The following is a 17,842-nucleotide window of genomic DNA, read 5'->3' on the forward strand; positions in this document are numbered from 1 at the left end:
TATGTTGCTTTGGTTGTTTGAAGACACCAAGTCATGTTTTATACATGAATTTCAATATGTAGCATAGTGGGCTGGTGCCTGGATTTAAGTGTATATTGTATTCTTCAAGAGCGCTGAATGGTCTCTCTGTTTCTGTACTGTTGGTTGATATCCACCCTGTGAGGAGAGTTGGCTGGTTGTACTATTTAAAGTGTTGAACGAAGGCCAGATGTTCATGGTGTGAAATTGTTTTGTCCCAGTTCATTCAACGAGCATTTATGTCAGTCTGTGTACAGACTTCCTACTCAGTTACAACCATAAAGCACTGCAGTGTCTAAAGGCTTTCATTTCTGCAAAGTGCAGAAAAAAATGGACTTCTCTGACGCAGGATTGTAAGACTTCTCTGATTTCCGTAATTTATCAATGTCATTTTAAGAAAACAATGATGAGGGTGATGATTTTCAGGACTAAACTGCATTGTGCTAACTATCAAATACTTGTGGCAATGTGGCCAGTTTGAAACGTCTAATTGCGGGGCAAAAAGACACATACATTTTTATTTTTTGCATTATCAATGTAATATTATTGCACAAGTACAACAAGTAGCTAACATTAGCCACTGAGTAGTAGTCTGTGCAGAATATATAAGCTAATCATTTAGAAATTTCTTTCCTATACTGCTTAGCACACTGACATATAGCTCTAGCTCTACGTAAATTACTAGAGCATTAGAAAGAAGACATATTTTGCAGAAAAGTAATAATGTACTACTTTCCATAAATTTACAGGATGAAAATACTTCATCAAGAATTTTCAATGGCTGTGCCCTGAACCTTACTATGCTCTTTAGCTATCCTCCTTTGTTACAGCAGTGCTTTTTCGAGTCCATGTAAACCTGGATTGTGGAGTAGTAGAGTAGGCCTACTGTAAATCTGGTGGCTTAATACACAGACTCACAGTGAGCTGTGGCAACGATTCAATCAACAATTGACATTTTACTAATGTAAATTCAAATGTTATTTTTTGTTTTCGCTTAAGATGCCGTAGTGCACAGCACTAAAAACGGGAACCAAGAAAACTTTCTACAGAAACCTCAATGAGCTGTGGCCTTATAGCCCGCCCAAAGGGAACAAAGTAAGTAAGTAAACTTTGAAGAGCTGTGAACTCATGAATGGTAAAGCCCAACGCTTATAAATTTTTTAGTAAAACCTCAGGACATGCTGATTGAATCCAGGCCTTTGCCTGGCCCTCAGCAGTTGAGCGCTGGGCCTGTTGGTGTTGAGGCGGTGCGGACGGGCTAGGCTGGACTCTTACCGCCTTGGTGCACTGCACGTCCTTCCCCAGCAGCCAGTTGAGCTCCAGGTTGCCCTCTCCCTGGTAGCAGGACTGCAGGCGCTCCTTGATGCGGGCGTTGATGTCGCGGATGGTGAAGACGCAGAGGGCGGAGTCGTCGGGGGGCCGGTGGTACTGCTTCTGGCCTTTGGAGAAGACGGCGAAGAGCACGTCGTCCTGGGCGCTGATGTTGAGCGCGGCGGCCAGCACGCGGCCGGGCTTGGACAGGTAGGCGGCCTGCAGCAGGCGGTACTCCACGCCGTTGCGCACGCAGCCCACCGGGAGCGACACGTACGAGTGGAACTTGTGGTCGTCCTTGCAGAGGCGCACGATCCGCGAGGTGTAGAACAGGTCGCTGGGGGAGCCGCCCGACGACATGCTGTTCTCGGGCGTCTCGGGCTGCACCGTCAGGAAGTAGACGAAGCCCCCGCTGGCGAAGCCGTAGACGTAGTAGATGTCGAAGTGGGAGACCAGCGCCAGCGTGTCCGAGGGGATCTTTATGAGCGAGGAGACGAAGTCCGTGTGCATCTCGTAGTCCAGCATGGCCGAGGACTCGGGGTCCCGGGGCAGCTTGCGGCTGGAGATGGTGGGGAAGTAGTCCTGCTTGCCGTCCACCGCCGTGCCGATGAAGAGCGTGCCGTCCTGGCCCTGCGAGGGCACGATCACCCCGTACATGGTGCCCGTCTGGTTGACGCTGGACAGGTAGTGCTCCTTCTTGTGCGACGGCTCCACCAGGATGAAGAGGTCGTCCAGCCGCAGCAGCTTGCACACGCCCTGGTAGAGGCTCCCGCAGGCCAGCAGCCGGTTCTGGGAGTAGTCGATGAGCAGCAGCTTGTTGACGTTGTTGGTGGACACCAGGGGCTCGAAGCAGGGCTGCACGATCAGCGGAGGGTAGCAGGCCTTGTTGTCGTCCTCGGGGCCCGTGTCGTGGGACACCAGCAGCGTCAGGTTCCCCGAGAGCTTGTAGACCCGGTTGACGGCGCCGATGTACAGCGCCCCCGTGGTCCGGTGGACGGTCAGGTGGTTGAAGGCCCACTCCCGACGCTCGGGGTGGAAGCTGGTGAAGGTTTGGCCGCTGCCCGCCCGGGTGGAGAGGAGGGCCAGGGCAAAGATCCACCAGCGCAGGCTCCACCCCGCGCTGCCTCCAGAGCCGGAGGAAACAGTCCCCCGGGGCTCCGGCCGGTCCTCCACGCCTCGCGGGGCCCACATGGCGATTACAGACAGAGCGAGAGTTCCCAGAATGCTCAGGATCGGGAGGGAGGAGGGGGGGGCGGGCGGGGGATGTAATTTCTTCGCCGTTCTCTCAAAGGCTGTTTTTCTTCGTGGTGCGTGCCTTCGCCAAGGTCTTCACATGTTTCTGAAAGGGAAAGAGAGACAAAGAACACAAGACCCGAGTCAGTCATCGCTGACTCACAGACATCAGCAGAGGAAAGCAAAGGAAAAAAAAACATTTCATTCTGTGAAGTAATTCCCGCTATTCTGACAGGGAGTCCGCCAGACTCAGGAGAAAAGAGATGGATGCTCATGAGGACAATCGCAGGAAACGTTAAGCGCGTGCGCGTCAAAAGATTCCAAAGGAGCTGCTGGACAGAGCAGAACAATGCAGGGGCGCGAGGTGCGGAAATTAGTCGGACCTGACTCACGCGCCTTCCCAGCTCAGCGATGGCACGGCGGTGGTTCCTGAAACCTGCCCAGACGTTTCCTATACATTAGCACAAATTTATCCTGGAAAGCACTGCAATGAGTCACGTTACTTACTGTCTAACGCGGTATGTTACATCACAAAAGCAGACAGGCGTCTAAACACAGTGTGGAGTGAAAAGACGCTTCAGAAGCCGACAGCTGTTGATTGATGCAGCCGTTTATCTCGACTTTAAATCGATGGATAATGTTGTAAAAACGAATGAAGAAAACAAGCAAAAATTATGCTAAAAAAACAGTTAAACAGGCAGAAATGCTGATGTGAATCAGACAGCCAACAGACAAGAGGCGCTTCAGGAGAGACGCAGTGACATTTAGGCAGAAAGAGATTTATGAGAGAGGCGTTCAGTTGCCAGGCATAGCAAATATGAAGGGGGGAAAATTCCGGGCTTGGGTTCCCTCGGCCTCCGCGTTTAAGAAACCTCGGCGATGGTGTCTATCGCTGATTTGATTCTCTCTGCCCCCTCTCCACCTGCCACCCGCCACCTTCCCCTCTCTCCCTCATCGTCTCTCTCCCCGGCTATTTGCAAAAGCATACATCAAGGAAAGTGCTCCATTTATGAAACTCCACCTCGCTGGGGCTGCATGAATCTCACTCCCCAGGCCATAAATCAAGAGGAGGTCTCTGTGGAGTTTATCCCCCAGAGTTAATTATACCCCCCCCCCCCCCGAACTCACTGGTGGGGAGGCCTGCGTCTTATTACTAGAACAAAGTGAGGACAAATTGGGACCCGAGTTCCCCATACCAGACCTTTTACTCCTGCTCTTTCAGTGACTGTTTAACTGGCACTGAATCTATTAATTATGCTTTCTAGTTTTCCCATTCTGTTCCCCCCCCTCCCAACAACGTGATCAAACCCGAAGGGAATTAATCATCTGCAGCGGAGCAATCATTCCTAAATGAATCGGGGGGCCACCATCAGGGATGCAGATCCCTCCCCGTCAGACCGCATCACCCGGCCTTCCTTTCTTTACGTTTTAATTTTATCTGCATACATTATGCAGATTTCTTTTTCTTTTTTTTCCCCTGGAACCGAACAATGTGCGGGGCTAACAAGTGCAGATAACGACGGAAGCGCTTCCAAAATCAAATATGATTAGGTCACGCTATCCAACGAGGGTAATTACCCAAGGAGTGGGAGGAAGTATATTTAAGAACAGAAAGGGGCAGAGCTAGTCAAGAATGGGCCAACACACATCATTATGGCAGGGATTTGCATTTCGGCAGAGCTGAAGTGGGGCAGGCCTGCTGGCAGGAGCCGTGGGGGAGGTCAACAAATCAAAAGGCAGAAAGGCGGTGTATTTCTACAGTGGGCTCTTGATCACCCATAAGTCAGGAGAAAGCTGGCATTTCTCACACAAGGGCGCCGCTCTACCCGCGATAAAGAGGGCCCAAACCTCGGCAAGCTGCACCTGCCGCTCGTAACATCCCCACCCGGCCCAGCGTTTTTTTGTTCCCGTATTTATCTTCCCCGGGCTCGTTCGGCGGTTGTCGAGCGAACGGCCAATCCCCAGCCACACTTTGTGTGCGCTTATTAACGAGCGGCGCGGGGGGATTGATTGGGCGCGGGTGGCTTCCTGTGCGCGTAACTGCGTCCCCATTGTGCCCACAGATGCTGGCAGGTTTTCCTGGGGGGGGTGGGGTGGTTTTTAAGGAGGCGAGCCCACAGCCCGCGGCGCATTAGCATTAGCATGGCCGTACAGAAAGGGTCATAAAGCACGGGCACGCCCGCTGGCCGCTGTACCCCGCCTTTGTTTGCGCTCGCGCGCGCCGGGGGGTTCGCGGCGGAACGCTCCGGAGGCGCGAGGAGCCCGCTGAGCCAGCGCTTTTCTCTCCGCCTCTCGCCCCGTGGGGGTTTTGTCTTCGTCTCTCCACACCTCTTCCCCGCTCTCCTCCCGGAGCCGTTACTCCTCCGGCTCGCTCGCTTTCTCTCTTTCGGTCGTCTTCAGAAGCCAGCTGCACCAAAGGCGGGGGGCACACCGCTGTAAATAAGCCAGGCTTCAAAGGTCGAATGTATGGCTTTTGGGTACAGAGCAGAGTACGTTTTCTTTCTCTCCTTCTTTTCGCATTTGCAACACTCGACAACAATGTCTTCCTTCGTTAGGCAGTCAGCGTGGGACCTGAGTGGAAGGTCAAATCCTGATGGAGCAACTGTACACATTTTCAAAGCGAAATTACGAGCTCTGATTTAGCATTTGAAATCATGCCAAGAGACTCCGAAACACCTCGCCGCATCAATTTCTTTGTGGGGAAAATATTTTCCAGGTGATGCAGGCGGCCGTTTTTTCCTTATGGAGAAAAAAGGACAACTGAAGGATTTTGCAACTATCCACGGAGACAGCTTTATTTACACCAACAGAGAACAAACATCCGAAGGCTCTGTCGGACTCTGTGCCTCATGCTGGGGCCGGCTGTGTAATTCTCTCTTTGTATCCACTGATTACAGCCTTCTTTTTGCTATCAAGTTCTGTTGTTTGTGACACAAATATAACTTGCTTTTGGATCGAATTCGGACCATACCAGTGCCAGCTGTGGCTGGTAGCACCATAGGGCAATGCACAGTTGGCGATTGCATGGCCCAGGTAACAGGAGGGTTCAGGGGTTTACGTTTAAAAGCATTTCAGCAACTCCTACTCTACTCTGTGCAAGCTTGGCTGTAGTCTGTGGTGTGAAAAGAAGCATCAGGCAACACCACATATTTCGGAAAACAGTATTGGACACGTTCAGCCCCACGTTGGACACCTACATATATAAAACTTCCTTTTCAGTGACTTGTGATTTGTTGGCAAGTCACAGTTGAGTAAGTGTTCCAGTAGTCTGGTAAAACACAGAAAACCAGAAAACTGTTGGTTTACAGTCAAATGCAGTCAGATGGCAACCTATGTCTCACCATAAATAAAATTATTATTATTATTATTATTATTACTGGAGGAATTACAAAACTATAGATAATTTCAAATGTTAAAAGATCCTACTACTGGTAAATTACCAAGAAACTTGTAACTGTCAAATCCCAAGAAGTGAATAAATGTTGTGTACTGCAATGATGAAACCACTGGTGGTGTTCCCAATATTCCTAAAATTTCCCTTGTTCCACCTTTCTCTGCGCAAGAGAACTCTATCTAAGTGAGCTCTATCCACTTGTGTTTCAGGCATCATCCTCATTGCAAAAAAGCCCAGATGACACATAGCTAACATTCTGGCAGCAGTGCGCTGATGCTCTAAGTGCGTTAGGCATTGGCTGAAACCGCGCCAAGCCATGCTGATGCAGCGCAGGGCACGCAGCCCAGCGCGTGGGCAGGCCTTCAGAAAGCCCTTGGTTATGATGTACAGGGCCTGAGAGATAACAAAGTCACTGGACAGTGAATTCATTCTCCATCCACTCATTTATCCCTTCTCCTCGCCCCAATGCTAAACTAACCATGGTGCCAATACTCAGGGTCTGCTGAGTAACCAATCAGCTGGACCATGTATCCGTGTTCCGACATGTGATGCTCTGATGAACTATGAAAGAATTAAGAGCAGAAGAAAAAAAACAAAAAAAAAAACAACTTCAGTATGACCCCATTACTGACTGGCCTGAGCAGGTTTTAAGCTTTTCTGTAATAATGGCCACTCTATGTCTGTGCTCTCTGAGAACTCAAAAACAAGTACTGGCTGCCCCCACTCTCCACCCATGCGCAGATTAGGCCCAAGGGCCAGCTGTGCCTGTGCCCTGCGATGGCAAGCACAAGAGGCTGGCAGGGGCAGCTGGATAAATTGTGGAGGCTAACCTCTGCGAGCGAGTTCTGGTCCCATTTGGGGGGAGCATAGAAATGATGGAATGGGCCCCTGTTATGCTGGAACAATGAAATGCCGAAGGTTTCCTGGAGAAGCCGTATGAAAGCCTCAAATCTGAGCTGCATTCAGCATACTCTGGGGGCTGAAGCGAGACCCGGGAACAGATTTTTTTTTTTTCGTGAGAGCGTGGTTCTGGATCTGGATCTTTTCCCGCACGGTAAATTTTTGTTTGATCTCTTAAATTCATATTTACAGCCATTGTATTCCAGGAGATAAAGAATATAAAGGACAATCCGTTTATGCCGTTAAATCCCATTAATTTCTGTTGTACCAGATTTTTACAAAAATAAAAAATAGGATACACTAGAATTTCATGCCTTGCGTTAATGTGTTATTTCCCAACCAGATTAATCTGAAGCATCCGATTTAAATGGTTAAATAAAATCCAGATACGCCAATTCGAGGTACCAAAGGTTTATAGTCGGGAAAAATCAGCCAAATCACTGCGGTGACAGACACGTCAATAAGAGGATTAGAGAACACATTTTTATAAAGGTTTGGCAGAGCGAAACCAGCAGTGATCATTCAGACGGGCTAGTCCTTTCCCCATTGTTATTATTATTTGCAAGTTAAAAATAGAAGGAATAATCTTCCCTAAAGAGAGTATAAAAAACGATTAGCAGAAGGGGTTAGTCAATTAGTCTTTATTCCTCAACTGACATTCTCAGCGGAGATAATAAAAGGCTTTCTGTGTCTTGTGTCATGGTGTAGTGATATTTATAATGTCTTTTGTCTCTGCATGAGCAGCAGCTACAGCAGTAATGGCACACCCTTCATACCCAGCCCTCTGTCTGTCTCCAACAGACAACACATGCACTTGGCAACAGCAAAATGACACGGTAGGAACACAGCTAGCTGAGGAGCCCATTACTCCACTCTACCACTTAGAATTTATCTTTTTTGTATTGCTAGATAAATATTACCTCATAAAAAAATGAATACTTTACCTTTTCTGTTATCTTTAAGTATGAACATCCGAACTGAGCAGCAGATAAAGTCAACCAACATTTTGAAATTTTCTAGTGAGACCATAAATGTATCTCTCTCCCTCCATCTCAAAAAAAAAAAAACATATATACATGAACATTTTTTCATTTTGTTATGCTGAGGGGAGCAATTTCCGAATTCCAATCAGCCTATGTGTTATAAATATTTGGTGCATTTAAATTTTTATAACACGGATGATGCTTTAAAATAAGTAAAACTGCTCAATTTTATTTGCCACAATATCTAAACCAACAAATGGCACCTTATTATTGTGGAGTGGGACTGTTACAAGAGCAGCGAACTTGGAGATGAGACTCAAACTTGTGCAACTCAAGTGGGGTGTCTTATTTACAAAAGTGCCCCTAATTATTATACAAATATTTATGTGCATATACAAAACAAAAAAATTCAGCACATCAATTACACTTGCACAATTGCACCCACCTACAGCCAGCCACTCTACTGACATAAAATGACCTGCTTATATACTATGCACAGCCAGACTATACCATTTCCATATAATATCCAATTATCTCACAAAAGAAATGATAGTATATTTTTACATATAGAAATCATTATATATATATTATCAGTTCCTACTTTATATATAATAATGACACATCTAATTAGATGCTTGAAAATAATACTGAATACATTTTACGGTTTCCCCCCGTCAAAAATTGCTACTTGTTCTTGTCCAGCGCTTCCAATAAAATTACACAGAATCGTGATATTCGGTTTACCTCATTCCAGGTTGAACATGAAAGAAACAGAACAAACAACGGTTTGTAGCAACTCTTAACATTGCGTTGATCGTACATGGTATACTAAAATAAATCAATTTAATGGTACAAACCAGATGTGTACATGTTTAAGTTATTCGCAGTACATTATGGTGGTGAACAGTAGCGAATGTGTTTGAGTTGACAAACCGGCAAACATAAATGCGCACTACATTTATGAAAGCGGTGTACTCGCGCCAAAGAACCGCTACCATTAGCAGATGCACAGCCGTTCGTTTTAAATAAAAATAGTGTTCGAGCAGAAACGGACGGTTCGCTCCGTTACAGGTGCATTTACGTAAATGTTCTAGTTTCAGCAACTTTCAGCTGAACACTGGTTCAGACAACCTTTGAGCAAATTGTGGTCATTACAGCCGCACAGCTCTACGCAGCCCTATGGTACAGTCTCGCACTACAGGACCAGTCTATGAGAAACAGTCAGCATCACCACGAGTCAAAATGTACCTAAATCATTGCATCAGCATGCAAACCATGATGACTCTTTTCCCATGGGATATGACTTAATCTGGGTTACAATACGTAGGCCTACACATTGCATATAAAGCACTGTAAGCCACTGCAAGGTGATGCTTAAGCATGTTGGTGAGACAGCATGCTTCAATCTGCAGGCCCATAATTCCAGTTTCCCATAACGGAGCACCATTGTAGAGCAAGGATATTCCCCAATGACACATATCAAAGTCTATTAAATCCCTTACACGCAGCAATCTGCCACAAAAATGCATGTCAAAACAACTTAAAAATAAACAGACGCTGGTGCTCGCTGTTATCCTGTGCCGCAATCAGGGGCGTGTATATAATCTGTCCCCTTAGCCCAAGACCTGCTGATACACCCTACCCACTCAACACATTTATCTCTCTTCAAATAAGTATTAAGTAGCCTTGCGCATTGCTGTCGTTTCACTTCAGTGCCATCCGCAGAGAAAGAGATTAGAGAATTATTGTTATTCCAGTTCTTTCTCCCCCACCCCCCCCAATCCACCCCTGACTCGCGCCTTCCACACAGCTCTGGTTTTATTGGTGAGGCTCATTTACACGGTCAATATGGCGACTAGACTGTCACAGCCAAGCTGCTAGTCTTTCCGCACCATGGCTGTCAATTGCTAACCAGAATTCTATTAGCGCCATTTGCATAAATCTGACTGGGGAGACAGCAGGAGAGGAGAAAAAAGAGGTTCTGTGACAACAAAGGGGAATAAATACAGGAGGTGTCAGTCAAGGCCACAGAATCAGATATACATTTTCAATTTTGCGCATACGAAGGCCAGGTTAGCCCATTTAAAAAGCCATGTGATTGACATTTTACAGGCTCTATCAGTTGGAGACTATATTTACCACCCCCGGTGCATGTTTTCAAAGGAGCATTATGACTTCTTTTAAAAATGGAAAGATTCACTTTGAGTTAAACTCGTCTCGCCGCATGATTGACACTCATATTGAGCATTTTGTGCTACTGAGTAGCGTTAGAGAAAGTACAGAAATATTAGAAATACTGGTAAACAATACATTGAGACTTAATAAACCTTGCTGCCAAAAACTATTTATTTCATTATGTTTTACTGTCAAATATAATCTCATTCAACCTGAAAAAAGCTGACTATCACAAAAAGAAAGTAGACACAGGATTCATATTTTCTTCCCAAATGCATAAAATCTTCATAATATTTTCTTCTGTGCTTTAAAAATGGCATCATAGAAGGGTATAGAAGTGAATTGTCAAGGTCATTTCAGAGAGCACTTAGGTAGATTTGCAAAGCATAATAAATTAGGATTAAACACTAAATCTTAAAAACAAGTTTTCTCATGAAGTTTCAGATCTACGAGCCTGGCGCTGTTCTACACAAAGCTTTACTAAATTTCTGCTGATATTTAACAAGAGAAAACATTCATTTTGATCTCAAAAATTCCAGTCAAGTTTAATTGGTGAATTGCTTTAATAGGTCCGCCTCCAGCGGTTATAGGTGTATAACAAATGGCTCCCAGCCAAACCATCTTTATTTCAGACAGCATCTTTTTTCCACGCGCATAAACTAAATCCCGTTTATCGGAAAGCCAATAAATTGACTATTAGCCATCATTTTTATTCAGGCTGGGAAGCAGCCAGTTTGGGACAACCAGTGAGGAAAACATGCAGGCACAGCAGCGTGATTTGCGAAGGGGATTTCTGTACACTTAGTCCTATCACGAGAGGACACCTGGAGCCTGGAAGGTGGACGGTTTGCTGAATCGCCCCTGAGGTATTTTAATCCCGCGCTCTCCGGTGAATCAGAATAAGCTTCGGATGGGAGGGTGCGGCCGGGCCGCCCGGCATCGACCTGCCCGTCACTCTGAGGCGCGGGGCGAGGCGCGGCTTCGCGGCTCAAACCGCGCGCTCACGCACCGTGGGGCTCTCTGTGGGAATAACGACACCGCTCATCTGATGATACTGCGTTACGCTAACGCTGGCGCGGGCCGCGCGGCTAACGCTAGTCAGGGAGGCAGAGGGCGACGGGTCCGGATACGCTGTGCGTGTTTGCGTGCGTGAGACGGCATCACCGGGTCGAATGCCCCCCCCCCCCCCCACCTGCTCCCGCTGCAAACAAAACCTCGCTCGGAGAAGGGGGCCATCTGAGTTCACCGGTCCCGCGGCCAATCGGCTCCCGCCTTCCTTTCCCCCCGACCAATGACCAATCGCTCACCCCTGAGCCGAGCCAGACCTTCTGCGAGATAATCAGCCCAAATCCCGCGGACTGACAGGAACAGGCTGCTCGTAGGAATGTTTGCTCGATGTGTGCTCACTCAGGCGTTCCAGCAGAGCCAATCACGGGCGAACAAAGAGCTGCTCCCTGGCCTTCGCCGAGCAGCAGGTCACCGGTCTGAAGGTGGCTGAGAATCGCGGCCCGCACACCCCTGTATTTATCTCTATCATATGGTAAATGGCCTGGAAGCGCGGGACCAGGAGGGGGGCCAGGGGGGTTAGGGGGAGGAGGGGTAGGAGGGTACGGGGAGCCAGTCTTTCATTTCTCCAGCTGGGCAACAACAACCCCTCGAAAAATTTGGCATCTGCAAATACGCAATTATCTGGAGCAGAATTACACAGGCTGGCTCACAGAGATGGGAGGAGGAGGAGGAGGAGGAGGAGGAGGAGGAGGGGGGAGACGGGGGGAGAGGAGAGAGAAAGAAAAAGAGGAAATGACAGTGACCACATAAAGACAGAAAATCAGAATCTAAATATGTTTGCGTTGCATTTATTCTTCCCGCCCACACACACATACACACACAGGCCAAACACACACAAACGCACGCATGCGCACACACACACACACTTAGTGTCAAATGTCACTAAAGTCAGCTGGAGCAAAATTCTGCCGTCAAATCCAATACCGTTACGTAAGTAAGTGTTTTAGGGACATTAAAGTGTGCCGGTTGAAGTAATCCCCTCAATTTTACAGCTGGGGGTTTTCAAATACCGCCGGGCCGCTATGACCCAGCCCTCTAATCAGGGAGGGACCGAACGCAGGGCCGCTCGGCGGTAACGGCGATCTGGCGAGCAGCCCGGCGGGGTGGCGGCCTGCCGCGGAGCCCGCCGTCGATCCGCCACGCGCCACGCCGGGTATCGCCAGTTTACAGCCGCGGACGCCCCAGGGCTTCCGTCTCGCACCTTCCCTCCCGCCACACGGAGAGCGGGAGATCAGAGGCATCGACGACGCCGCCGCCCACCGCCCACCCCCCCCCCCCAGCCCTCCCGCTGGGCCGGCCGCAGCTCGCTCATCATGCAAAAATCAATTAGACGGCAATCCAATTAATGCGGGCCGCTGGCGGCACGGCCGCCGCTGCGTAGCGCTCCCGCGGGCCGAGCTGACAGGCTGCAGCATCAGCAGCCCCGCGCCGCGGCTCCGCCACCTTCAGACCGCCAGGCCCGCCAGGCCCGCCGGCCGGCTCATAACCAACCATCAGACAGGGGGAGAGAAGGAGGCAGGGAGAGAGGGAGAGAGGAGGAGGAAAGCAGGGAGGGGGAGAGAGGGGGCAGGGAGGAGGAGGAGCGGAGGGAGAGTGCAGGGAGAAAGCAGGGAAGAAGAAAGCGATGAGGAGGAGGCGGAGGGGAGGAAAGTAGGGAGAGAGGGAGGGAGGCAGGGAGTGAGGGAGGAAAGCAGGGAGGGAGGCAGGGAGAGAGGGAGAAAAGTGGGGAGCGAGGGAGGAAAGCAGGGAGCAAGAGAAGAAAGCGGGGAGTGAGGGAGGGAGGAAAGTGGGGAGCGAGGTTTGGGGTTTTCAGGCAGAGCCGGGTTTCCGTTGGAATCCCACCAGCAATTAGGCGACATGCTTTCTGACGAGCGGCGCTGCGCGAGGGAACCGGGCCAAGTCTGCGCTAGGCTAGGCTAACCCGCTGCGCCGCGCCGCGCTGGATGGTAAGAGGAAAGGCGTTTTACGACCGAAAGAGCATTCTTTTTATGTGCATTTAAAAAAACCGAGCAGATTCCGGTTTAGGAACGAGTCCAGCTTTTTCAACATGCCGCGGTGACGACAGCAGCCTCAGCCGCGTGTTTCCCTGCAGCCCCCCCGGGCTGGACCAATCGCAGCCGCGATCGGGGGCTCGCTCCTCGGATGAATCACGTGAATCACGCTCGCGGGGGGATGTCTGGTACGCTATGCAAAAGGCCAGCCTTGATCAGTAAACAGGGATAGTTCATAAGGGGGGGGGGGGCTGCCGCTCTGGAACCGCGTGGCACGTCTGTGTCCACAAACTGCACAGAGCACGCGGGCCCCCATCTGCCCGTCTCTGTGCACCCGCCTCTGCTCCTGCTGTGTGTGTTAATGTGAATTACCCCGCCCCCATCGCATACATACACACGCACACACACCCACACACACGCATACACACACACGCATAAACACACGCACGCACACACATACGCACACAGGCACACACACACACATGCACACACATACGTGCACAGACACACATACACACACACACGCGCGCACACAGACCATCCTATATGTCACAGGGCGCTCGTAAATTATGCTTCTCCATCCCTCTCTAGCATTCCCCCACTACTTTATAGGTCAGTGCAAGGCCAAGCTCTACATCAAGCCACACTAGGTTTAGAGCAATGTCAGGCAGGCCTGTACACTCAAGCCTCAGCTTTGTTCTGCAGTCGGGAAAGAAATCAGAAAAATACAGCTTTTCACACACAGTTATTACAGCACACAGCCTCCTGTGCCACACCGCTCCATTTCACAATTGTGGTCATCATCACAGAATGGTTTGTTATCTTCTACACTTGTTACAGCCTATTTTTAGTTTATTTCTTATTTCTGCAGCTCAACAGCTCAATTTCGCCCGCTTGCTTATCCCCGTCTCCCCGCTGCCGCGATAGTCCGTCTTCATCAAAGAGCCAATCACGCGGCGGAATATCGGCGATAAATCAAACGAACTCAAATCAACAAACCGACGCGAGAAAACCCCCAATCACGCGGAACCAGACCGGAGAACGCCAGGAATCGGCCTCTTTTCCCAACGAGAGGCCGAGCGGAGCGCTGGCAGCCCGAGCGAGCGCCGGAGTCGGCCGCGGGACGGCGCGATGGCGTACCGCGATGAGCACCCTCTCAGCCGTTACTAACGGAGACGCACGCGGAGACGCACGCGCTCCGGAAATCTCCCTCATTAAGGGGCGCTTCTGAAGAGGCCCCTCGCCCCGGCCCCTCTCTCCCTCGGGCCGCTTCCTCCCTCTCAGAGCTCGCTTAAAAACGCCGTTCCTTTTCCGAACGGTGATCTTTAAGAGCCTTCCCCCGAGAGACGCGGGACCCGGGGGCGCACGCCCGCGATTTAAACTTTAGGCAGCGCATTAATCTGCAGCGCAGGTACAGAGAGAGGAAAATCATATATATGTATGCCCCAGTGAGTAATGCGCTGAAGGTGCTGACATTTCGGAGAAAGGGAGGTAATAGCCGGGCACGTCCTCTCTGACAGAGCAGAGAGAGCGGAGAGAGCGGAGGTGAGCGTACACAGCGCACGCTCCTGAGAAAGAAAGAGCCGTTAAAAGCCGCCAGAGCTCAAAGCGCTTCTTTAGGAGGGGGCGATACGTCCACACGGCTGACCCCGGCGGGTCGCACCGCACCGCGCGCGGGTTCGGGGGAGAGCGGCTCGCAGACGCAGGCCTGCTTCGCCCCCGCGCCCGCAGCTCGGTTCCCTCTCCCTAACTCCTCCAGTAGCGCGCCGGCTGCGGGGGAGCCGGCTCTCCCAGCCGCGTTAAAAACCCATTTAAAGAGCCTTTTAACGGAATCAGGCCCATTACGGCGCGGCGCAGAGCCTCTTCGGGGCCTGCGTGGAAGCACAGCCGCTCTCCCGCGCCCGAGCCCACAATAAAGCCCCGTAATTTCATCAGGGGTGATAAAACACAACAGAATCAAGTTGCCGGCTTGTAACTTAGCCCGATATCCGGCTGGATGAGCGGTGATAACGCAGCGCGCGGGGGGGGGGGGCGGCCGCCTCAGCCACGCAGGGATTACGGAACGCCGCGCCGCCGAGCCGCGCCCGCTAGCAACGGCGGTGGCGGTGAAGCTAACGAGGCGAGCCCGCGAAGCGGACCGCCCCGAGCGGAAGAGCCGCCGCTCACGCGATTAGGGGAGGGGACAGGAGCGCCTCAGCGTGCGGCCCGTCCTCGGCCGCGGGCCAATGGGGGATCGTCACGGCGACCTCGCGTCGCGCGCACATGCGAGCGGGCCGGCGGTAAGAGCTCCGGCGAAGCTCGCCTTATAAATACATGAAGGCAATTAGCAGATTAGTTTGCTGCACAGCCCAGACAGAAGTAGGTCAAAGGGGGAAGAGGGAAAAAAATACACACCCGCCTGAGCCCGGAGGGTGACACTGGAACCATCAGAGTGAAATCAGGACACGGCTAGGCCCTCTTCATTAACCACCACTTATCAATGTCTCTATTAAATCCGCTGCTCTTAAGTGAATCACACTTTTCAGCTTTTTGGGTTTTTTTTTTTGCTGCGTTAGAAGTGTGGGGGCGGGGGAACGGCGGGGGGAGGACAGGGCAGCTCAAGGCTGCAGACTGTGCTAGTTTTCCTCCGTAGCTCCACTGACTAATCCTGAGTGGGGTCATTATCTTGAAAGGAAGTCGGCAGGCTCGCTACGTGCGCTACGGGCCAGCGGCTGAAAGGATGCTAAGCACTGTAGCTGAGAGCGCCGCTGCACCTGACTTAGCGACAGGGAGGTCGGGACCCCGCCACCACCGCAGAACTGCACGCTCATGGTTTCCTGCGCCGTTCATGTGAAACACCCACAGGATGGAGAACTGGCCGGGCCGGGCCGGGTGGGGGGGGGGGTGTTACTTCCTGTGAGCCAGCTTCCTGAAAGAGTGAGCATCGTGTCATTCTGACGCCTATTCTGTGCCCTTTGCTGTGACAATGGGAGAGAGAGAGTGTGTGTGTGGGTGACTGTGTGTGTGTGTGTGTGTGTGTGTGTGTATACTGTGTGTATGTGGGTGACTGTGTGTGTGTGTGTGTATGTGTGTGTACTGTGTGTATGTGGGTGACTGAGTGTGCGTGTGTACTGTGTGTATGTGTGTGAGTGTGTGTGTGTGTGTGTACTGTGTATGTGGGTGACTGTGTGTGTGTGTGTGTGTGTGTGTGTGTATGTGTTCACATGACTGAGATAGCTGACATCTTCTTATCACTGTTAAATCTGGTATTACAAACCTGAGGCTCAGGTTCTCTTCAGTGAATTGCATCACCCTAAAGGTCTAAATATTATGTACAGAGTTGCCTACAGTCCGATCCAAAAAGGAGCAGAATAAGTGATTACACACAGGGACCCACACGCCGGGGCACATTACTTGTCCTACAATATATGACGACCTTGGATGTGCTGCATTGTGTTCGGTCCTCACACGAGCGGAAACTTCCATTTCTAAGTGATATTGCTCTCCCACCTGCAGATGGGATTGTGGAGGGAAAGTCGCGGTGACCTACAGCGTGCTGATGAAAAATCGCGCGTCGCGGGCGCAGTGACGGGGGGTCCGGCGCGTCATCCGCTCTCCGCCGGGGGCCGGGCGTCCCGCGCCGGGGCGCGAGCGCGTCCGCGCCGTATTTGGGGGGGGTGGGGGGGGTTCGCTAATGAAACGTGAAGAGCTGGAAATAGAGCAGAGGGGGGCGGAAGGTGGAGGGGGCGGAGCGGGGCACCGGGGGGAAGGCGGCTCAGTGCTTTCCGCTGCGCCGCGTCAGCGCGCCGCCCCCCCAGCTGGCTTCCGCTTCCTGTTCCCCTGCAACCTGCCGCCGGTCCAGCAAACGCCTGATACGCTATAGTCCAGGGGTCCCCCAAAAAGCAAATGAACGTACGTTGTCCAGTATTGGCCCGCACAGCAGTTGGCCCCCCAGTGCTTCGCACACTGGCCCTTACAGCAGTCTGCTGGCTGACAGACCAGGTGAGTCTGAGAGAAACAATCGAGCGTTAGAGGAATCAGAATTAGAAGCGGAACAGTTCTTTTGCTAGGGGACTACTGTACTGCCCATTTTCCAAAACACTGGAGCACCAACAGATGGGTGCGTGCTGATCCCCTCAACCCTGGTCCAACAGATTTGTCCCAACCACACTTGGGACAATATATCAATTAAAGCACTTGATTACACAGTTAAATCACCTAATGTGAATCAGTCTGAAGCAGTTGCTGATTTTAAGGTAAAAACAAAAAGCAGCAGACCCTGGAGGGGCCCCTTCTGCAGAGGCTGCATGAGTCAAACAGGTGAAAATGAAGACGGGCGTGTGATATGAGGGCTGGGGCAAAGCCCGCTGTCAGTCAGGGCAGTCGCAGGCCGCACGCGTCTGAGGGAGCTACGGTAAGTAAGCCTGAGCCTCCGCAGGGCAGGGCAGACCGCTAGTCACGGGAGGCGCCGCTGCAGCCAAAGGCCCAGACATAGTCTAACGTCACTTAAGATTCAAAATCCCCCTCCAATCCACCGCAAGAAAACACTGCTGCTTGCGCAACTGGGGAGCTTCTCCCGCTGGGCGAGCATTATTACATTGTTCCTTCTCCTTGTCTGTCAGTAATCTTGACGGAGGGGCCTAGCGGAGGAGTCTCCAGCAAACAGAACAATATTATGCGGCGCACGTTCGGCCGCCGGTGGCACTGAGATCCCGACCCGCCTTGAGTGGCGCTGAGATCCCGACCCGCCTTGAGTGAGTGGCAGCCCGCGTGTCCCGCCTCTAGAGCCG

General features: G+C 51.1%; 1 protein-coding gene across 1 annotated transcript in view; it reads right to left on the reverse strand.

Moving 5' to 3' along the window:
• Positions 1-17,842, reverse strand: part of plxna2 (plexin A2) — a 213,662-nt gene that overhangs the window by 182,012 nt on the left and 13,808 nt on the right. The window contains exon 2 of the mRNA XM_064298828.1: positions 1,294-2,668. Within this exon, the coding sequence (XP_064154898.1) occupies positions 1,294-2,520 (1,227 nt within the window). The 5' untranslated portion in view covers positions 2,521-2,668. The remainder of the gene's footprint in view (positions 1-1,293; positions 2,669-17,842) is intronic.

The sequence above is a fragment of the Anguilla rostrata genome, chromosome 11 (genome assembly GCF_018555375.3).
Source record: "Anguilla rostrata isolate EN2019 chromosome 11, ASM1855537v3, whole genome shotgun sequence".
NCBI classification, from domain to species: Eukaryota; Metazoa; Chordata; class Actinopteri; order Anguilliformes; family Anguillidae; genus Anguilla; species Anguilla rostrata.